Source organism: Lethenteron reissneri, chromosome 18 (assembly GCF_015708825.2).
Source record: "Lethenteron reissneri isolate LAM-NWPU_2019-01 chromosome 18, ASM1570882v1, whole genome shotgun sequence".
In the NCBI taxonomy this organism is placed as follows: domain Eukaryota; kingdom Metazoa; phylum Chordata; class Hyperoartia; order Petromyzontiformes; family Petromyzontidae; genus Lethenteron; species Lethenteron reissneri.
In genome coordinates this window covers 14,217,450-14,236,205 of record NC_083796.1, presented here as the reverse complement: position 1 = coordinate 14,236,205, position 18,756 = coordinate 14,217,450, and the positions used below count along the sequence as shown (strand labels likewise).

Below are 18,756 nucleotides of genomic sequence, written 5' to 3'. Positions count from 1 at the left end.
ATCGGATTGGTTCAGAATGGGATGTTGCTCGTCATCCAAATTATAAGACCCAAGTAAGCCCAAACCGAATGCTTTTAATTGATACTGTTGAATGAAGGTAGCTGACGTCTGCAAACCTGTGTAACATTTATATACAGCAGATGCATGGGTTAGCCATCACATTGCACCCGAAGTCACGAAATAATAACTGCCTAGAGTTAACATTTGGAATTGGTCCCCCTGGCATTACATTCAATAAATTGTTGATTTGATTCCTGTTAGGCTTGATCAATTACTCTCAGCTAAAGATGCAAATTAGTATTGTCTCGATAAAATAGCGAAATAAAGTTTTATTGTCTTCCAGGTAAAATTTAGGAAAGCTGTATGTAGAACTCCCCCCGCCCCCCGTCATCACAATGAAGAGCTACCTAATTGTGTCTTTTAGTTCTTTAATCAGTCACGTGAAACTCTGCAATCTTATTCAGTAAACAGGCACAGAGTAAACGGCAAGCCTGATGCTACATGTCAGTGGCTATGGAGAATGTGTAAGTCTTGTGTGACTCCATCTCTAGGTTATTTGTAAATATAAATGTGTAGCCCTGTTAATGTAGGCAGTACCTAAGGGGGAGGGGGACAAATTGCTGTGCTTAGACAACAATCACATGTTTGAGACTTAAATGATGAAACATTGTAAATGCTATAAAACTGTGGGTGATGTCACAGCCTATATAGTACCTCCCTTGCAGAGTTCTTGACATAAATCACACATCAGTGACCGAGCATTTACTTTTCTATTTGGGGAATCGGCCAGCCCGTTCAGAAATCTCTGATTTAAAAATGGCTTGTCATGGGCAGGTGCTTATGCCCATCACTCAAAAACCTGGATGTGCAGCACTCACTTGGGCAACACTGTCGAACCCCATTGTACACACTCGTGCCACGCTGTTTAGAAGCCTGGGCCCATGTCAAGTTGATTTATTCATCTTGGCTTTGCACTCGCTTTGGCTGTCCACAAATTGCTGAGTGACAAGTATTCAGTATCGATAGGTGGCCCGCGGGCCTGTTGCCAATTTCAGAGCGGGGAGCCTTCTACAACTGAGATACTGGATTTAAGTCGCAGGCACACCCCCTCCTCCTCCTTATAAACCGTGCTTTCACGAGTAGCAGATTGACAAAACTTAAAACGAAACAATGTTTTATTTTACCAGGTAAGGCCCACTGAGCTATGTAGCTCTTTTCCAGAGGCCACCTGGCCACAAATCATAGCCTAATGAAGTGGCATATCACGTGGAAATGTATAGCAATCAAATACTCTAAATGCATGTGTCTAAATGTGGAGGGAAAAACCGGACGACCCGGAGAAAAATCCACACGACCACGGGGAGAACATGCAAACTCCAAATATAGAGCAGGCGTCAGGGTCAGGATCGAACCCACGACCTCCTGTATACAAGGCGAGGTAGTTAACATCTCGCCAAAGCAAATGGAGCACCAAGTACCTTGGCCACGTCAAACAAATAAAAATACCCCAGTAAATTAGTTTTTATTTATGTATATTAATGAGGCCTAGTCCCACTTTAGGTGCATCACACTTGCTCGCCAGTTTCTTTGCCAAAATTGTACATATGAAAGTGTAAAGATCAAGATGTCATCGAAACCAAAATGCGTTGATGCCACCGCAGCTTGCCAATGCTTTTACCCCTCTGAGAGATCCCAAAGCTGCTGTGTCGTAGAGACACGCAACCTCCAACACCTGCCCTGACAGCCTCCCAACATCTTGTCTTAGATCTTCCCCTTGGTCACCAGATTGTTCATACAATCGCCTGCAACTAAATTGCTAAAATAATTGCTCTTTTTATGTAGCTTCTAGTGCACTGTTATTCCTTGTACAAGCTATACCGATGTGATGAATCGTGATGATAGAAACCAGGTGAATTGCCCCTCTGCGGAGAAACAAAGTACATAAGCTAGTGGGCTGTGTTAAGTGTTGTAAGTGCCGTGGGAACCAATTCTGTGGGGTTGTTCCCCGATGTTGTATGAGGCTGTGCTCTCTGCAGAGCATCCTAAGCGAATATTTGCTTCGTGCCTAGGCGCCTGATAGTACATATGGGGGATATACTTGGGGATAAAATAAAGTTAAACATTTCCCCCTAGAAGGTTACCCTTGGAAATTGTAAGGGCTGTCAAAATAAATCCCATGTTAGCTTTCAGTTTGTGGAGCTCACACTGTGTACGAGGGTCTTGACTAAAATAAAATAGATTGCATATGTTTATATATATATTAAAAAAATGTAAGAGAGCCACTGTGATAGACACATCTTATAGGCTGTGTAGAGTTCATAACAGTCTCATATGAAGGTATGGGTACATGAAATGTGACACCCTGAGGACGAGAATGATTGAATTCTCAACTCTAAACATCATTGCATTTAATTTGGAAAAAAAATCTCATCAAATATAACATCCTTCAAGACAATTTTTTTAACGCAAATACGACCCAAGCAAAACATTGATATGGAGCCAGATAAGATGACGTTCCGAAAAATGTGGTTCTGAAAAAGAAGCCTTCAGATGCGCCCGGCAAGTAAAGATTACATTTCGCTTCACTTGTTTTAGCTTTCCAGATTTATTTTAAAAAATGTTCGGCGAGTCCAAGGCAATAGTAATGACAAATTTTCTTATTTTAGCCTTGCCCGAGACGGAGTGTTCCCCTGCAGTGCGGTTGGCCCATGTGGGGGGATGATTTCTGTAACAGTCCAGAGGGACTGTTGCCATGACAGGCAGTCAAAAGGGGACAATCTGGTTATATAGTCATTTCAGACAAATAATTAAATGCATGACAACGTCAGTATTAATAGTACCATGCGGACATATCATTCCACACCTGCTTCCTTGTAAACTCGATTGTACATCATTTGTGAATTCATTTTCCTGTCCGTAAATTTCTTGCAACTGATTAAATGTGCTTGTTTCTTTCCACACCCCACTCCAAATGTGCATTATATGGTCCCGGCTTGTTTTCAGCAATGTTGCTTATTTGAGATAGCTGCTGTATGCTGGCAATAGGAGCACATTACATATTTTTGGTAACAAGGCACTTTTTGTTGCCATAATTTGGTGAGGAAAATGGTAAAATTGCTGGTACGTTCTGCTGGTTTGGATATTTTATTTTCACATATTTTGGCAGAAAAGCAGTGTCATCAAATGCATGGGCTTTTGAGAATAATATTATTAATAATTTTGTCAATCTCCTGGTATTTAACATTAGAGTATAGCTTTTCTAAGATAGGACTATACTGTTGACTGTGGCAGTGATTTGAATTATTAATAATAATAATGTTAGAATCAGCAGGAATGAGTCATTCATATCGTTTGGACAGCGTCATCGGCTGACGTTTAAAAATCTGTCCCCGGTGGTACTTGTGGAGCACATTCGTGTTGACACACAGCCTCTGTGTCGTCGTGCACACATGTTTATCACATGTTTATCACATGTTTATCATTCATATACATCGCAGGGGGTTTGTAAACAGTCAGTGCTCTCCTCTTAAGAGTAATTTCTCCTCATTCACAATTTGCATCTCCATTCACCTGCATTTCTTTTCAACGCAAACCCCCCCCCCCCCAAACATTTGCTCATGTCCATAATAGTTAGATCGCGTAAATATATAAATGTGTCGTTAAACCCACCACCACCCGACACAGCCAACTAGTAAGGTTTGTCACATAAACAGAACGTGCCAATTCGTTACTAGTACAGCACAGCGGTGTGTTGGAGAGCAAAGCCACAACATTTACATTCTAAGTACGACGTTTCGCCATTAATTACAACTAGCTTCATCAGGCGACAGCCAGATTTGTGGAAAAATCCTCCTGTTTCCTTCCTTAAATAGAGGCATAGATGTGATGACGTCACTTGTGTGCTCTTTTTGCGTGAAGTGGGGGGTATTGATGAATACATATACATTACTATGGGTATCTATTGCCGTTTGGGTTATTTATATGGTAACCAAAGTACATTGTGCATGCACATTATGCAAGCCCATTGTTCTTGTACCTGCTGTAGATTGTGTGAACTAAAATATCGATAAAATAGCCGTACCAATGGTAATCCCTATTGAAGTATGGATGATATTGGTCGCGAAAGCCTACGTGTTAAATTTGCTCATGTACCGAAACCTTTTGTTTCGTGGATCTACAGAGCACGCTCCAAAAGAGAACCATGCAGGCATTATGAAACGTACATTGTGATTGTTACAAGAATAATAATGCTCACAATGGAGGGAAAAGTCACAATATTAACGACATTTTGTACACATCAATGCATGCGCGCCATTGCAAAAATCAATACATTCCTGCATCCTCGGGTTGCAGTGGGTTTTTCTGTTTTTGTAGAGTATAAGATGGTGCAGCCTTGTATTCTAGAACAAATGGAATTAAAATTACCCTTCACTTTTTACACATATCACTCTCTTATACAATATGCACACGGTACGTAGCTTGCAGTTATCGCTTGTAAACAAAAAGCTGCTTAGCTCAGTGGCCCTTTCCAGTCGAATTCATTAATTTCGAGCATGGGCTTGTATGCTGATGTTTGCATGCATGCACACTCATACAATTAGATACACCCATGGGTAAATAAATACAAATAATTATCAGATGTTACATGGATCATATAATGTACTCCTACACATTGCCTTGTCCTGTGCAGATTGGCCCCTGCCATAGGGATGTGGAATTTCCACCGCTGCCTTAGGGTCTCCAGCGGGGATGAGCACTGCCCCCCACGCTCTCTCAAGCAGGGAGACACCTTGACTCTTTTGTGGCACATCTCGCAAAGTCTCACAAATTGTGCCACTGTCCAGTTATGAAGTCAATAATTTCGCTCTTGCATTCGTTTCACGACTTATGATGGATGCAGTGCTCCTTGAATGACAACACGGAAATGGTTCATTTGATCTGTTTACTTAAACCACAGCTGTGTAGTCCCTTGTGGAAAGTCCTATTGGATTCCAATGAGATATTGAATCTGATTCCTTGAGGACATCCCATCAGCATTAGTAACTTCCACTCATAAAATAATCCTATAGCAGCCCATGGAGGCAGCCTTTGGTTCGCATCAGAGCAGAGAGAGCTTTCCGTGTGCATATTTAGGAATCCCGTTGACTTTGAATAAATAAAAAAAAATGCAATTTTCATTTTGGTGTGACCTCTCTAATTGACGGTCAAGGCACTGCAGGTGCAGGGCTTACGACGGCCGCTGATTTGTTTTATTACTTTTTTTGTTCCGAAGAAAATGTGTACAGTGCGAATGTTTTCTCTCTGCTATTGTTTCACTCAAGATCTTTCTAGGAATAGAAAATTGATAGCTCGGTGGACTCTCCTCTGGCAATAATGCAATGCAATTTAGTCTTTGCATTTATATTGCATATAAATATGACCGCATCTCAAGAGGCTGCGAATCGACCTCACCCGATTAATAGGCGACGATTGACAGTGTGGCGTGCTCGACGTGATCCCCGGTGGCCGGCCCGTGCGGTTGGGTGTGCTGAGTGCAGGCGAGTGGTGAGGCTGGCCCCGTGCAAGCGTGCGACCTGGCTTTGGCCGACAGGCCGGCGCGCCACACTCCCGCGGAAGCCCGTGCAGATTACCCTCACCCCGCAGCGCAAGACGGCGCCTTGAGTGAGTGCTCGCGCTTCTCCCTACGACAATGCGATCGTGGATTTATGCTCGGCATCTAAAGGCAACCGCACCTCAAGGCACCTATATTTATTTATACCCACGCGCTCACATTATTATGCACGTTTATGCGAGCACACACGTGTGCATCAGCTGCCATTCACCACTCTGTGGTGGTGGTAGTGGCGTCACCACAGGACCTGTGGACCTATGCCAATAATTGCCATCGGTATCACCTAGAGTGGCAAACGCCGACGATGATTTTCTCAAAAAATTAATCTCAAGATTACAGTATGTATGACAGCACAGTCACTGCGGTAGGATTGTTTATGAAAAAAGTGCTGTAAAAGAAGGGTTCCATAGTTGGTTTGACGGAGAATATTCTAAAGGGTAAAAAGTGCTTTTATAACAGCTACAGAATATGAAGATAAATAGGAAGTTTCTATAAAGCAGAAGGTATACTGGATACGGTACACTTAATGCTCATGGTGGATACTGCCCATGACGGATACTGAATTTAGTTCATTGTTATTATTCATCTGGGCAAAGAAAACATTCTCAGGCAAGTCTTCGCTGGTAATGTAAGCTACATGTATCAACCAACAAAAACGGTCTCACCCAACACCAGCGTTGCCTGCTCATGCCACTATAGCCAGGTGTTTAGTCTCTATAAAATGTGATTAAAAATGTATATTATTTTTTTAATAGATTGTCAGTCCACGGATAGAGGTTTACTAGGCTCGACTGGAATGTTTCAAGCTGGTGCAGGTGTTCGCACAAGGAAAGTCTGCGTGTCTCAGCAATGACAAAACAGAGGGCATGACTGTACGCGCATAAATAGTTGCTGCTTTTGTGTGCAATGCGATGCCAGCTCGCACAGCATTAGAGAGTCAATAAAAAGAATGTGGCTCGTCACATTTTAACATCTGTGACGATGACCCAGAGCTAGCTACAAACACCACTGCCCAAGAAAGCAAAATCATCCATGCTCTCCACAACCATCTCACCACTCATTATTAGGGGAAGCGTGAAGTATTCAATATCATATCATGATGTGACCCGTGCAGATTTTTTTACTTTGGAATAAGCAATGACTTTCCGTTAATATGTATTGAAAAGCTCTTAATCAGCATAACATTGTTCATTTCCTCAGACTGAGCAGCAATAACTTGGTCATTATTTTACATATGATTGATCTGGAGTAAGGAAGCCATTCCAATGATAAACCATGGACAGCCTCTCGAATTAAATGGTCAAAATTATGTTAAATAATGTATAAGTCGGAGGGTATGTTTACCATACCCCCATCGGGAAAGACCCAGGCTCCTCAACACATTACTATGCATGAGACTCAGTGGGCTTTTTGAGGAACTGGGCTCGCTCTGCTGAGATTCTTGGTTCATATCTGGGTAGCTACCAGTGATGACACCAAATTTTCAAATTAGTGAGTGGTGTTCCACCAATTATATAAAAAAAAAATCAGTGCACGAAGAAACATATACGGTAGTCGCTTTGCTCTTTCACTGACTGGAGAAGGTGGCACAGCAAACTTGATGAAATCCAAACCATCGATCATCATCACCGTCTATTTCTGTAAATTTCCAACATCCTTATCCATTGCCATCATCATCTTCATCCATCATGATCATAATTATAACCATCCGTCTCCTTTATCATCAATATGATCTTCCATCTTTTTCATCTATCATCATCGAAATAGTGAGCAAGAATGTGTGTGTGTGTGCGTGTGCCGGAGAGAGTGGGGAGCGGTAGTGTAGAGGTTAGCACACTCCACTACAAACCTGGCGATCCGAGTTCGATTCCTGCATATGGTACAACACCAATGACGATTATCTGGACCAGTCCTGGGCCTCCTCTAAGTGCGATGCGTACACATTTGCCACTTGGGAGACAAAGGCGGCCGGGTGTGATTCTTGCCACCCGTTTCCTTGTGTGGCGTGTCGGCCTTCGTAGGTGCTCGCTCACAGCACTTGGCCTAAAAACACGTGGAGGCTATACTGGGGGTGGGATTTTTGTCTATTTTGCAGGAGAGTAAATGAATGTGCGGCAGGTTGAGTGCGGGAGAGCAAGCGTACGTGTGTGTGCAGCATGGGATCGAGGGTTGGGGGGATCACTCAAGATTTGTGAACCTCTTAAATCCGCGGAGCTAAGAGGTCATGTGAATATGGTGGTGGTGTTGCTGCAGGTGGGTACGTGAACCCGCAGCATGTGTGTAGTGTTTTTATTGTGGCCTCCTGTGCGTGGGGTGTCTCCAGGTATTCCGGGCACTCGTAACATTGATTTGATCAAACATCGCATTGTAGGACCCTGCTAAAAATGAGCCTGAGACTCAGAGATACCTTCCTGAATAAATTAATAAATCACATTGTTGACATCGCCATTGTCGTCGTCGTCATCATCAGAAGCTTCAACAGCATGGTAATGATGGTCATCATTTTGGGCCTCTTTATCATCATTGATTATTTTTGCAATGGGAGGGAACTTCTGGCAGTGCCCGTAAGTTCTGCTCCACCATCATCCTATTATCCGTGGGAAAACATAGATGATGGGATGAATCTAATGCCAACTCATTTCTGAAATCTTAACTTTGGAGCTTTCGTGACTGCAGGAATTATTCTTTGGTTCTTTCGGTAAAGTCACGTATAAAGAAAAAATAATAAATTAAATAATAGCATACGACGTTTCGATTGCAACACAAGCAATCATCATCAGGTATAATGAAATAGCGACATAAAATCTAACCTGATGATGATTGCTTGTGTTGCAATCGAAACGTCGTATGCTATTATTTAATTTATTATTTTTTCTTTATACATGACTTTACCGAAAGAACCAAATAATAATCATCTCTGAAAGTTGAATGCCCATAACCTCCCATTGGAGTCGTGTCTTTTCCTCCTGATTGCTCTCTTCCGTGGACCTTGCAAATAATAAGATCAATTTATCAACTGCTTGTGACCACTTCCACATGACTTCTTCTTATCCACGATTTGTCAAGGATAATGGTAAGCGGCGATCTGTGAATAATGAGAGTTTTCACAGATCGACCTTTGGATAATCGGGAGTGCATAACAGGATCACGGATAAGATGTGTTCCTCTATACATGCAAATACATTTACACTGAAGCTATTTACACATCGTATAAAGACCTTGCAGAAGAGCCTTACAAATGCACAATCATTTAGTGCATAGGGTGCCACAAACTCAGGTGTGCTTTATTCAGCCATTAATTTCCTGCACACATATAAGGCCGAGCAGTGGTGCAGTGTTTAGCCCATTGCAGTATGAACCCTGGCAACCTCGGTATGGCTAACATTGGTGGCAAGTCCTGGGCCACCCCTTCATCAACCAATGCTGATCAGTATTGTCGAACAACCTCCATGACCGTAACATTGAGCAGGGGAGGCCTCTGTCCAGAAGTGGATTGATAGAGGGCTCTGTAGATTGTTTTTTTTTATCAACGGTTTCATGTCAAATATTGCTTTTAAGCACACCTTTAGGAGATGTGCTATCAATTGGCGGTTATTTTGAATCCCACACTTTTATGCAGGAATCATGAGACTAAGGGGCCACTACATTTATAGTGAGTTCAGCATGAAAATTTCTACCTTTCATGTCGTGTTCAAAATGTTTGACTCGCCCTGGAATACACCAATATATACCGTACACAAATACGTGCACACGTGGCAATTCAGTTTCTGGTAGCATTTTTAGTGTAGCCCAATGTTATCCCACACGGTTGTATCCATAGTGAAAGGCTTAACCTAGAGATCAATATGCAGGCCATTGTGCAGATCGGCTAAGGATGAATTAAACACAGGCTGACCGAGCTGCGGGGTTTGTTCGCCCCGGCGCAGTTGGCAGAAGCAGTTAAATATCACAAAAGGCATTGCGTGGAACAACGGGCCAGCGATTTGGCGCGGCCTGCTCAGCACAATCAGTGGCTGGGCGGCAGCCATCGCTCTCGGGGACCCTAATGCCTTTCGTCAGCACACGCTCCCGCTGACCCCAGCCAGATTGAGGCCATAGGGCAAAGGATCTTATTTATTATTCAAAGCCTGTTACTGACCCCGGCGGAGCGGGGTGGGGTTGGGGGTTGGAGGGTGCAGGCAACGGATGGTGGAAGCGGGGTGGGCGGTCACTAAATAAGCGGTCAGCGCTGTGAAATGAAAACTGCCAAATAGATTGGTGGTGTGAAGGAAAGAAGGCTGTTGTAGCAAGGGGGGGGCCCCACCACGGCCACCCATTGTTCAAACTGCCCCACCGTGTTTGGGCTAATTCATCATAAAAACCCATTGAGAAAATTGCTGTATTTTATGGTGTAATGCCCGAAAATGGAAAGTGTTTGCCTTTGTCGAGTCGGCCGGGCTCTGGCTTGCAAAGTCAGGCGGGGGGGGCATACACATTGTTACGTTGCAGCTGTATTTTATAGCAACTGTACGCACTGTACAAATAAAATATATATATACTCGCCGCATTGCGAAATTGTCCATGAAATAAGGGATTCTCGATGCCCGCAATTGTACGGCGAAATGCCTAACACGCGTAAAATATCGCCGACAATGATGGAAACAATTTTATTTGATGTGTACTGTAGTTGCGGGTGAAAGGTGAAAAGATGGACTGGGTGATGGCAGCGGCAGTACCCTGTGCGGTACATCTCGGAGCGGTGTGCACGGAGGAGAGCGGTATATCCTTGAAGTGTCCTTTTATGTTTCTACTGGGCAAAGGCACTTTCCTGTCAGCAATTGGCGTTATATAGAGTGAGGGTCTCGTTTTAGCTTTCTGTCCGGGCCGTGCATTACACCCAGACAGGCGAGCGAGTCTATCGAAGGCCGTGCTAATCACTCGTCGGTTAATGCTCCCCGCCACACTGCCGTATTTGCAGACGGTGGGAGAACAACAACAAAAATCGCACAAAAGCAAACATTTTTACGACAAAAAATATATATCTGTCTATTGTTTTCATAGCGACATGCATGCTTGTGTAAATCTGTGCAAAGGCGCGTTGAGAAAAAGTGGTCATTGACCGTGTGCAGGATAATGCAGAAGGGAAAAATAGTAAAAATGTATTTTCTGTTCATGACTTGCCCCTCTGTAAGTCCCTCTCTGACTTACAATTCCGCACATTTAGTGCACTGTACAATAGCTGGTGGCCGGCTTTAATCTATTGGTGGCTGCAGTGCCGAACGGTCCTGTGCGCTCATCCGTTGACCATTTTGCACGGAGTCATTGGTTTGATTCCCGTCACAGCCCAAGACAGTATTTATTATCGAGAATTACCAGAGTGTAAATGTACTGTCAGCAGGAGTAAGCTGCTGAATTTTGTACCATCACCACTACCTTTGCCTCCTGCTAAATCCGCAACTTCCATCTGCCCTGTGTAAGCTACCCACACACTGGCCAATTTATTCCAATACATCAACTAACCTTTGTATTTAGGATTCACTTCCATTGACAGCATCCCAATTTTTTTTTTATGGTCCCGTTCTGATGTTTTGGGGATTATGTTATGGTCGACCCTGTTAAGCAGAAATAGAAAAAAACCTGGCTATTCTGGCAACGCAAACCACCAGATTGGAAATTTACTGCACTTGTGAATTATACAATAGGATGACTATCCCCATGTCACTAGTTTACCATATTTCTCTTACAGAGGAAACCGCAAATCTCATTGTATTGCCACGTGCTGAAATACAGGATATTGAATGCTGTAATACAGGACTGCACTCACAAGATTTAGCATGCAATGTAATTATATACGATGTGGTCACTGCTGTGTATAACCGCTTGCAAATGTCCCGATTGGCTTTAAGTACATGTTACGAGTCTAAGCAGGCCGTGGCAGGTGGATCTAGGATTTTCCCACCGTGTGTACAGTATGCTTTGTTGCAGCAGCGAGCCAGACGTGAGCCCCATTTAGGAGCGCCCGGGTGCAGAGTGATACGTACACACTGTGGGGATCTCCTCGCCAGTGCACTCGGATACCCATGGGAAACCCGTGGCCAAAATGTCGCAAGCCCAATATGAATGATAACCACAGCGTGGCGTGGGATTCGCTGCCTATCGATAATACGTGCGGTATTACATCGAAACATATGTTGCTTATTGTGTGTGCCTGTGCTGCGGTTCATTTTTTTGGAGATTGTGTTTGCTTTTTTCTCGGCACCGTTTCGCCCAGGTTTGTTTATCAGCAGTACTGTGTCTGTAATCGTACGAACGCACTTGCCCGTTTCGTGCGGACTGTTTGGGGGAGATGGGAACTGATTTAAACGATGTCCCCCACTGCCTTGCAATGATAGCCGCGGTGTTGTCGTGTGAGTGGTTTGCGCGGCGCGGTGTGGTTTTGTTATTCAGGCGTGACGTGTGCAGTGTGCTGTGTTGTCACTAGAGGTCAGCCCGAGTGCACTCAAGCTGATCCGTCTGCTTTGCTCCGCAATATGATAAAGTGCTTTCTATAATTCGTGTTGTGCACGAGCCTCGTTTCATACTGCTCTGGGTGGGTGTAAAAGCATTTTTTTCCACCAGAGTCTCAAACATCAGTAGATTTTTTCGTTTTAAAGGCAATATGTAGCTGAGCGATTCGGATAAATAATTCCCCACATATTCTAGATGGGTAGCCCTCTCGTGGCCCACCTGTTGCGTGTTCACGTGATATCTTACACACAACATAATGCCACCACCCGTGGTGTGGGTTGCGACCGATCCATGTGAAAGAAGGCCCCTCCACTGACGCCTGGATGAGGATCTGCAGGTCCAGTGGCCAGGGAGCAGGGGTTGGTGGATTACTCCTGCCACCCTCGCCCGGCTGTTCCAGTTGTCAAAGGGCACCGGAGGAGGGACGCTGAGGTGTCGTTCCGGCGAGCTGTAAGGTTTGGCCCTGGAACGTCCGAACTCTAGTGGATGATGAGAGGGCCAGGTTAGTCGTGGTGGTTCCACCGACTGCTGCACGGGCTGCCCGGGGGAGGGGAGGGGGGAAATCAACCCCCGGTGAAGGGGTGGTCATTGCTGTCGAGGATGGACAGGTTGGCTTGGTAGCAGGGGTCACTACGGTCAGTTAGTGGACGATGACGATGAGGTCGAGGCACCCTTTTGGCTTTCTCTTCCTTGTCGCGGTCTACGCTCCGACGGAGGTGAGTGATCTTGAGGACAAGGAAACCTTCCATGCTCAGAGGAGGGCATGTGTCCCGCTCGTGGTGGCCTGGTTGTCCTCGGAGACTTAAACGTGAAACTGGTACCGAGAGGACTGCCTATGAGGTGTGTAATGGTCCATTTGGGCCAGGGACCGAAAATAGCAAAGGACCCTTGCATTTGGACTTTGCAACATCTAGGAGGCTGAGAATTTCTGGTTCTTGGTTCGAACGGCCTGACCTGCATCGCTGGTCGAGGTTCGGACGGCAGTGAGAAAGCTGAAGGGGGGGGGGGGGGGGGGCGGTGCGGTATCACAGCTGAACTGCTGAACACCGGCGGGGACGATTTGTTAAGAGGGCCCCACGCGGTGATTGTAGCAGTGTGGTGATCGGGCTCTGTTCCCATGGACGTCTTGGGGGCCATCCATTGAGTACGTACGCATGGAGGGGGGAGGGGGGGTGAACCCAAATGCGTACACTTGCATATGGGGGGGGGGTCTAGGGTACAGGGAAGAGGTCAAGTTTTGACAGATTTTTGCGTACCTACTCAATGTATGGCCCCATGTCCCAATCTGGAAGGGGAATGGAGACAGAACTCACTGCAGTGATGACGGCTGGGTGACACTGCTCGTGGTGCCTGGCAAGGTAACGAGCCCCCATTCTCCTGGCAAGAGTCTGCGGCCACCATTTCAGAGCACCAGAGGCTAGAACGGGCCGGATTCGTGCCAAAGAGGTCAACGACAAACTGGATCGTAGCTCTTCGGGTCTTGGTCGAGTGCTGCAGGGAGTACAGGCAGGTGATCCCCGCGGCCTTCATAAACCTGAATAAGGCCTTCGACTTAGTGCACCGGGAGGCCTTGTGGGTTGTGCTGCAACTCCGTAGAATTCTGGAGGGCATTATTGGTCTGATCGCCGCCCTGTACTCAAGAGTCCCCGGGTGCTGTTACATGGGGGGTGGGGCACCTCTGACTTCCTGTGAATGCCAGTGTCAGGCAGGGCTGAGGCTGTGGTTCACTCGGGATACCTGCCCCAACACCCAAGTGTTGGGTAAAATGTCCTGGGTGTTGGGGCAGATATCTGACCAGGGCCATCGTGCAGCATCGTTTGGACAGTCAAGGGTTAATGACCTGGTCTTTGTCAATGATGCTGTGAATTTTGCGGATACCCTAAAGGAGGGCCTAGAGGCGTTTGAATCGGAGGCCAAGCCTTTGGGATTGCAGGTCTCCTGGACCATGGGAAAGATCCAGAGATGCTTCGACTCGTTGGATATTGCGTTTCGGTCTGTTGGTGTTTGTGGCGAGGAGGTTGAAGTTGTCGGGAAATTCACCTTTTCCTCGGGAGCTTCATCCAGAGCGTCAGGGGTTCCGACCTGGACGTTGAAAGACGTGTGGGTCTGACCCTCCTGGGGGTTGTCAAGCATGAGGTGGGGGGGGGGGGGTGCCCAGGGTTGGGGAGATGTCAATGTTGGGGGTGTGGGGGGGGGGGCTTGAGGGGACGGGGGGGCTGGGGTGGGGGAAATCGCCCAAGGATGGGAACTTCCTCTCATCTTATAAAAATTGGAAAATATATGAGAGATAAAAATCTAGTTTTCATACAATTTTAGAGCACAGTAATCTTATTTGCAAACTGGCTTATGTATTCGTGTTTAAGGTTATTGATCTGTTTCATAATATTTCGGGTTTTTTATGTCTTCACCAGTCATGGATTGATTGTGTGATGGCGATCCTGTCGCGAGGCAAGACAGAGACTAGACTTCTGAAGCCCCTTGAGCAGCAAGGGCATAGCAGGTAGATGACGACATCGCGGAAACACTTCTGGGGTCGATTCTAAAGGCCTGCCCTCACACTCTGCTCCGCACACTGCCTTGTTCAGACCTGTGCAAAGAGTGATCCACTCCACGTCCATCAATCATCTCATGGGCCAATATATTGTTGATTGTATATCATTCCTTACAACTAGGCTATGCCAAGATGAGTCTTAAACCAAAACATTCCCAAGGCTTTAGAAACTAGCGTAGTACGTGAAATGGGCACAAACCTTGTTTCAATAATTGCAATTGTTTATCATATCTTCATTTGGCTGTAATTTAAGGTTTCTAACAATGCAAATCTGGAATTATGAAGGTTCTAAAAATGACCACATCTCATGCATTGTGATATTGTGGTCAGATATCACTAATTTTATATGGCCTCCGATTTATGAGTCTACCCATCTCACCTACCCCAAATATATTTCCCTCCCCCTCTCTCTATTATCACCCGCACCACTCCCCTTTGCCTCATCCCACTCATCATCATCCCCTCCCTCCCTCTCTCCCCACCAGCATCGCTCCCTCTCTTCCATTCTCTCATCTCTGATTGGTATCTCCACCACCACCGCTTTTTTTTTGCCCACCATTGTCCCCATAAAATCTCCTATGGCCTCTCTAAACCTGCCCCGTACGTCTGGTGAACTTCGATAGCGCCGTACGTAGGCGTAGTGCCCAGCCACCTTCGGCCGTGTGTTTACGCTGCAGCTAAAGTCACTTGTGTAGAGCAGTGAATAAATATAACCGCATCCACGCAAGGCCTGCCACCTAGTGCACTGAACATGCATAATCAACATGGAAATGACTTCGTTGAATAAAAAATGCATGATGCATTCTCTACCGCGCCCGGAGGCAGCGGCCGGAAATCGAGGCAAGGGTGTAGAGTTGGGCTTGGTCTCGTGCCCGTGTTGACGCTGGCGTGGCAGAGCTCACGGCCACCGCACCCACGGTCGAGGCCGGCCGCGTGGTTATTGCTGGCGATGTGCAATGAGCAGCGCGGCGGCGCGGATCTACAGCACCCACGCTCCTCGCGGGTAATTCCCTTGGCGTCCCCTGCAAATGCCTCCATCGCCCTCCGCCTCTCCTGTCGTCCACTCAGCCCTCCTTCGGAACTTCTATTTGATGGCAGAAGGAATCCGCTGCGTACGATGCGACTTGTGAAAATAGCCCGGGGAATATATGTGTGTATTTCAATGCATGAACGATGTGGATTATAAATAGTTCGCTGCCCCCCCCAACCGCCATTGGGTGAAGCTTCAATCTGCTGAATGCTCTGAGCCAGTGGTGGAAATTCCACATGCCTATTGAGTAGGGCCAGTCCATCTCTACAGATCAACCACTCGTGCCTTCTCGCCATGGCGTGCTGATCTTTGCATTGGCCACGAAGTGGTTAAAGGACTGAGGTTTTGAATTCGCAACGTTCTTATTTGAGGCAGACACTGGGTAATGCAAATGTGTGTGTCATTTTACGACAAAAAATGCGTTTGACTTTTGGAACACCCGAGTAAAAGAGGACAATCAAGCTACATGGGAAGTAATATTACCAAAAATGTTATTCAAGTGCGATTTCTCCCAGGAGTGAAACCCTACATGGAGTAGAATATTCAACCCAAATCATGGACAGACAGCAGACATTCAAGCTCCAGACAGATCTATCAAAAATATACTTTTTGTACTGCCTTTACATACTTCTCTTTGCCCAGCAGATGGGTGTATTACATTTAGAATAAAACAATGCTACCTACAAAATCTCACATACTCAATTGTCACATTGGTTTAGCTCATTCTCACACTTTCCAGCTCTACCTTAGCGCGCCGAACAGTTGTCATATAAATGTAGCCAATGTTTCACATCGCCTCGACCTGCTACAGCCATGACGCCACCTCTGAGACAATCTCACACTTAGTCAGATTCTGATAAAAGGAATCTGTGATGATAAAAGGGAAATACACTTTCTATTGATTGAACCAATATCACACAACATCAGAATTTGCTGCCTGTATTTACACACTTATTTCAAATGCAATCTTTCCTACGAGGCAAGATAATTAGTTTGTTTATTTATACATAACTCCTAAAATGCAACGGCATGATTAGTGATGGTATTTTACTGCAGCTACCAAAAAACACGTTTAATACATAATTAACATGAGAAATAATAATCTTTTAACAGATATCATATTTGTGTAAGATTTCCCATACCACAACTTTAATAATACTGCAGAGATGTGTGAGTTAAAGTGGTAGCCTTTTATAGCATGCCTTGTGTTCAAGTGGACTTAACGTTAGACACTTACCTCCTTTCTGCATGGCATTGTTGTTTTCTTGAAAGATAATTTTCTATTTCTTAAGGATGCATCAATTCCTTTGGCACAGTGCAAAGATGATGCTGTCTTTTAGCATCATGATGTCTCATCGTGTCTCAGACAGCAAATTAGAGGTCCCATCCTCGATGTGCATTCATCCAAAAAATAAGTTATATATTTTATACAATAATTAATAAATACATGCATGGGCAATATCTTACAATGCCTCTGTTCGTATTAATTGTAACGCAATACTTCAAACATGCATGCAAGGACTATGTAATTGAACCTCTCACAATTTTTCACATTTTGAATTTTTATCTGTGCCCCTTAAGTGAGATACATTGGCCTGTTCCCAAAGCACCAATGGTCTCATGACCCTAGTGGTGAAGAGTGGAATCCAGGCCGCAACGTTGATTAACTTGAATTTTTCTTTCTCAGTGTCAACTTAGAGGCACCAGCTTACTCAGCCATCTGGCTTCGCACATCAGTTATGATTAACATCTGTTGATAACAGAGTGGGGTTATTTTTGCTGTGACAATAAGTGAATAAGGTATGAAAAAATGATGCGTACTGAATGCAATCATATATTGTATGGCCAGGCCCTGAATGGTTTTTACTTTTATAATGCGGATGGAATCGAACACTTTTTAAGCGATGTTATTTTCGTGTCGTGAATAAATTTATGTCATTTACTTGACTAAGCGAGGTCGCCGGTTCAATCTCCCGGCGCGGAAGTTTAAAAGATGGCGAAAATGTCTTTGCCCAACGCCGCTGTCTCCCCAGCAGTAGAAATGTGTACCGCCGCAGTCAAGTCGATCGGCAGGTCGTGTGGGGTGGGGTCAAGTGTGGGTACTGCAGCCTCTGCCAAGATGTCGGCCCAGTCTCGAAGAGTCGGCCACAATACCCTCCAGAGGGGCTCTCTATGGCTCCCTCCATTGACGGTCCGTCCACAAGCGATGGCATGAACAAAACATTGCAAGGCTGCACCTTTAGCTTGATCAGAATCTGTATTTATACTGCAGGAGGAATCCGATGAGCAGTAAAGCTCTTTTTCACATGTCCAGTAGGGGCGGGTCAAGAACGTTACAACAACAAACAATACAAAAACACGATCGGAGTGCAAAGTATAGGAAAGGTTAAAAAAATCACTTAAAAATATATACAAATAAAACTAAATATGTAATAACCCATTTATTTTGCAGAGGAAAACAAAAACCTACACACAAACGGATTCAGCCTTTGTTACACGTAAGTTACGGTTCATTTAGATTTGGTTATGACGCTGCCCCACTTTGTCCAACCGTGGAAAGTGATGTGACAGCGTTTCCGAGATGGAGTCTGCAGCAGATGGCGTGCGTTAGCAATCCAACACCGCCAACTGGGAGCGCCGATGAGAGGATTCCACCATTGACTGCACAAAATGGCTCTCGGTGTCAAACGCGTTGACCAGACGGCTATCCAGCAGCCTGTGTCTATGACTTGAAAGCAATTCATCGTACAGTGTATGAATGCAATGTTGTAATATCATTGTTTTTTGTGTGTCAGTTACCCTTTGTCAGTGCGATATTAATCAACGGACCATTTTCAACAGCACAATCAAAATGCGCCCTTTATGAAGATACATTTTAGCTGTTAGTTCTATTATCCACTTGACCACTGCGTATGTTCTTTTGCTGTTTGTTGAGTGCTGACAGGGTTATCATAAGCGAGATAGCGTCAAATGAGTCCTTTGTTTTTTTTCTGAGAGAGTCAACTTGCTGCATTAACTGAGGTCCTCTGCTGGGATTTTCAGCCAATTTCTTTTTCGGTATTTTACATTGTGGGAGAA

The 18,756-nt window shown here is 45.1% G+C and overlaps 1 protein-coding gene across 3 annotated transcripts in view; it reads left to right on the top strand.

The window, feature by feature from the left end:
* Nucleotides 1-18,756, top strand: part of LOC133343900 (WD repeat-containing protein 7-like) — a 131,387-nt gene that overhangs the window by 92,529 nt on the left and 20,102 nt on the right. For all 3 annotated transcript variants that reach the window (XM_061553885.1, XM_061553883.1, XM_061553884.1), the window contains exon 18: nucleotides 5,538-5,661. In XM_061553885.1, coding sequence (XP_061409869.1) covers nucleotides 5,538-5,661 — 124 coding nt within the window. The remainder of the gene's footprint in view (nucleotides 1-5,537; nucleotides 5,662-18,756) is intronic.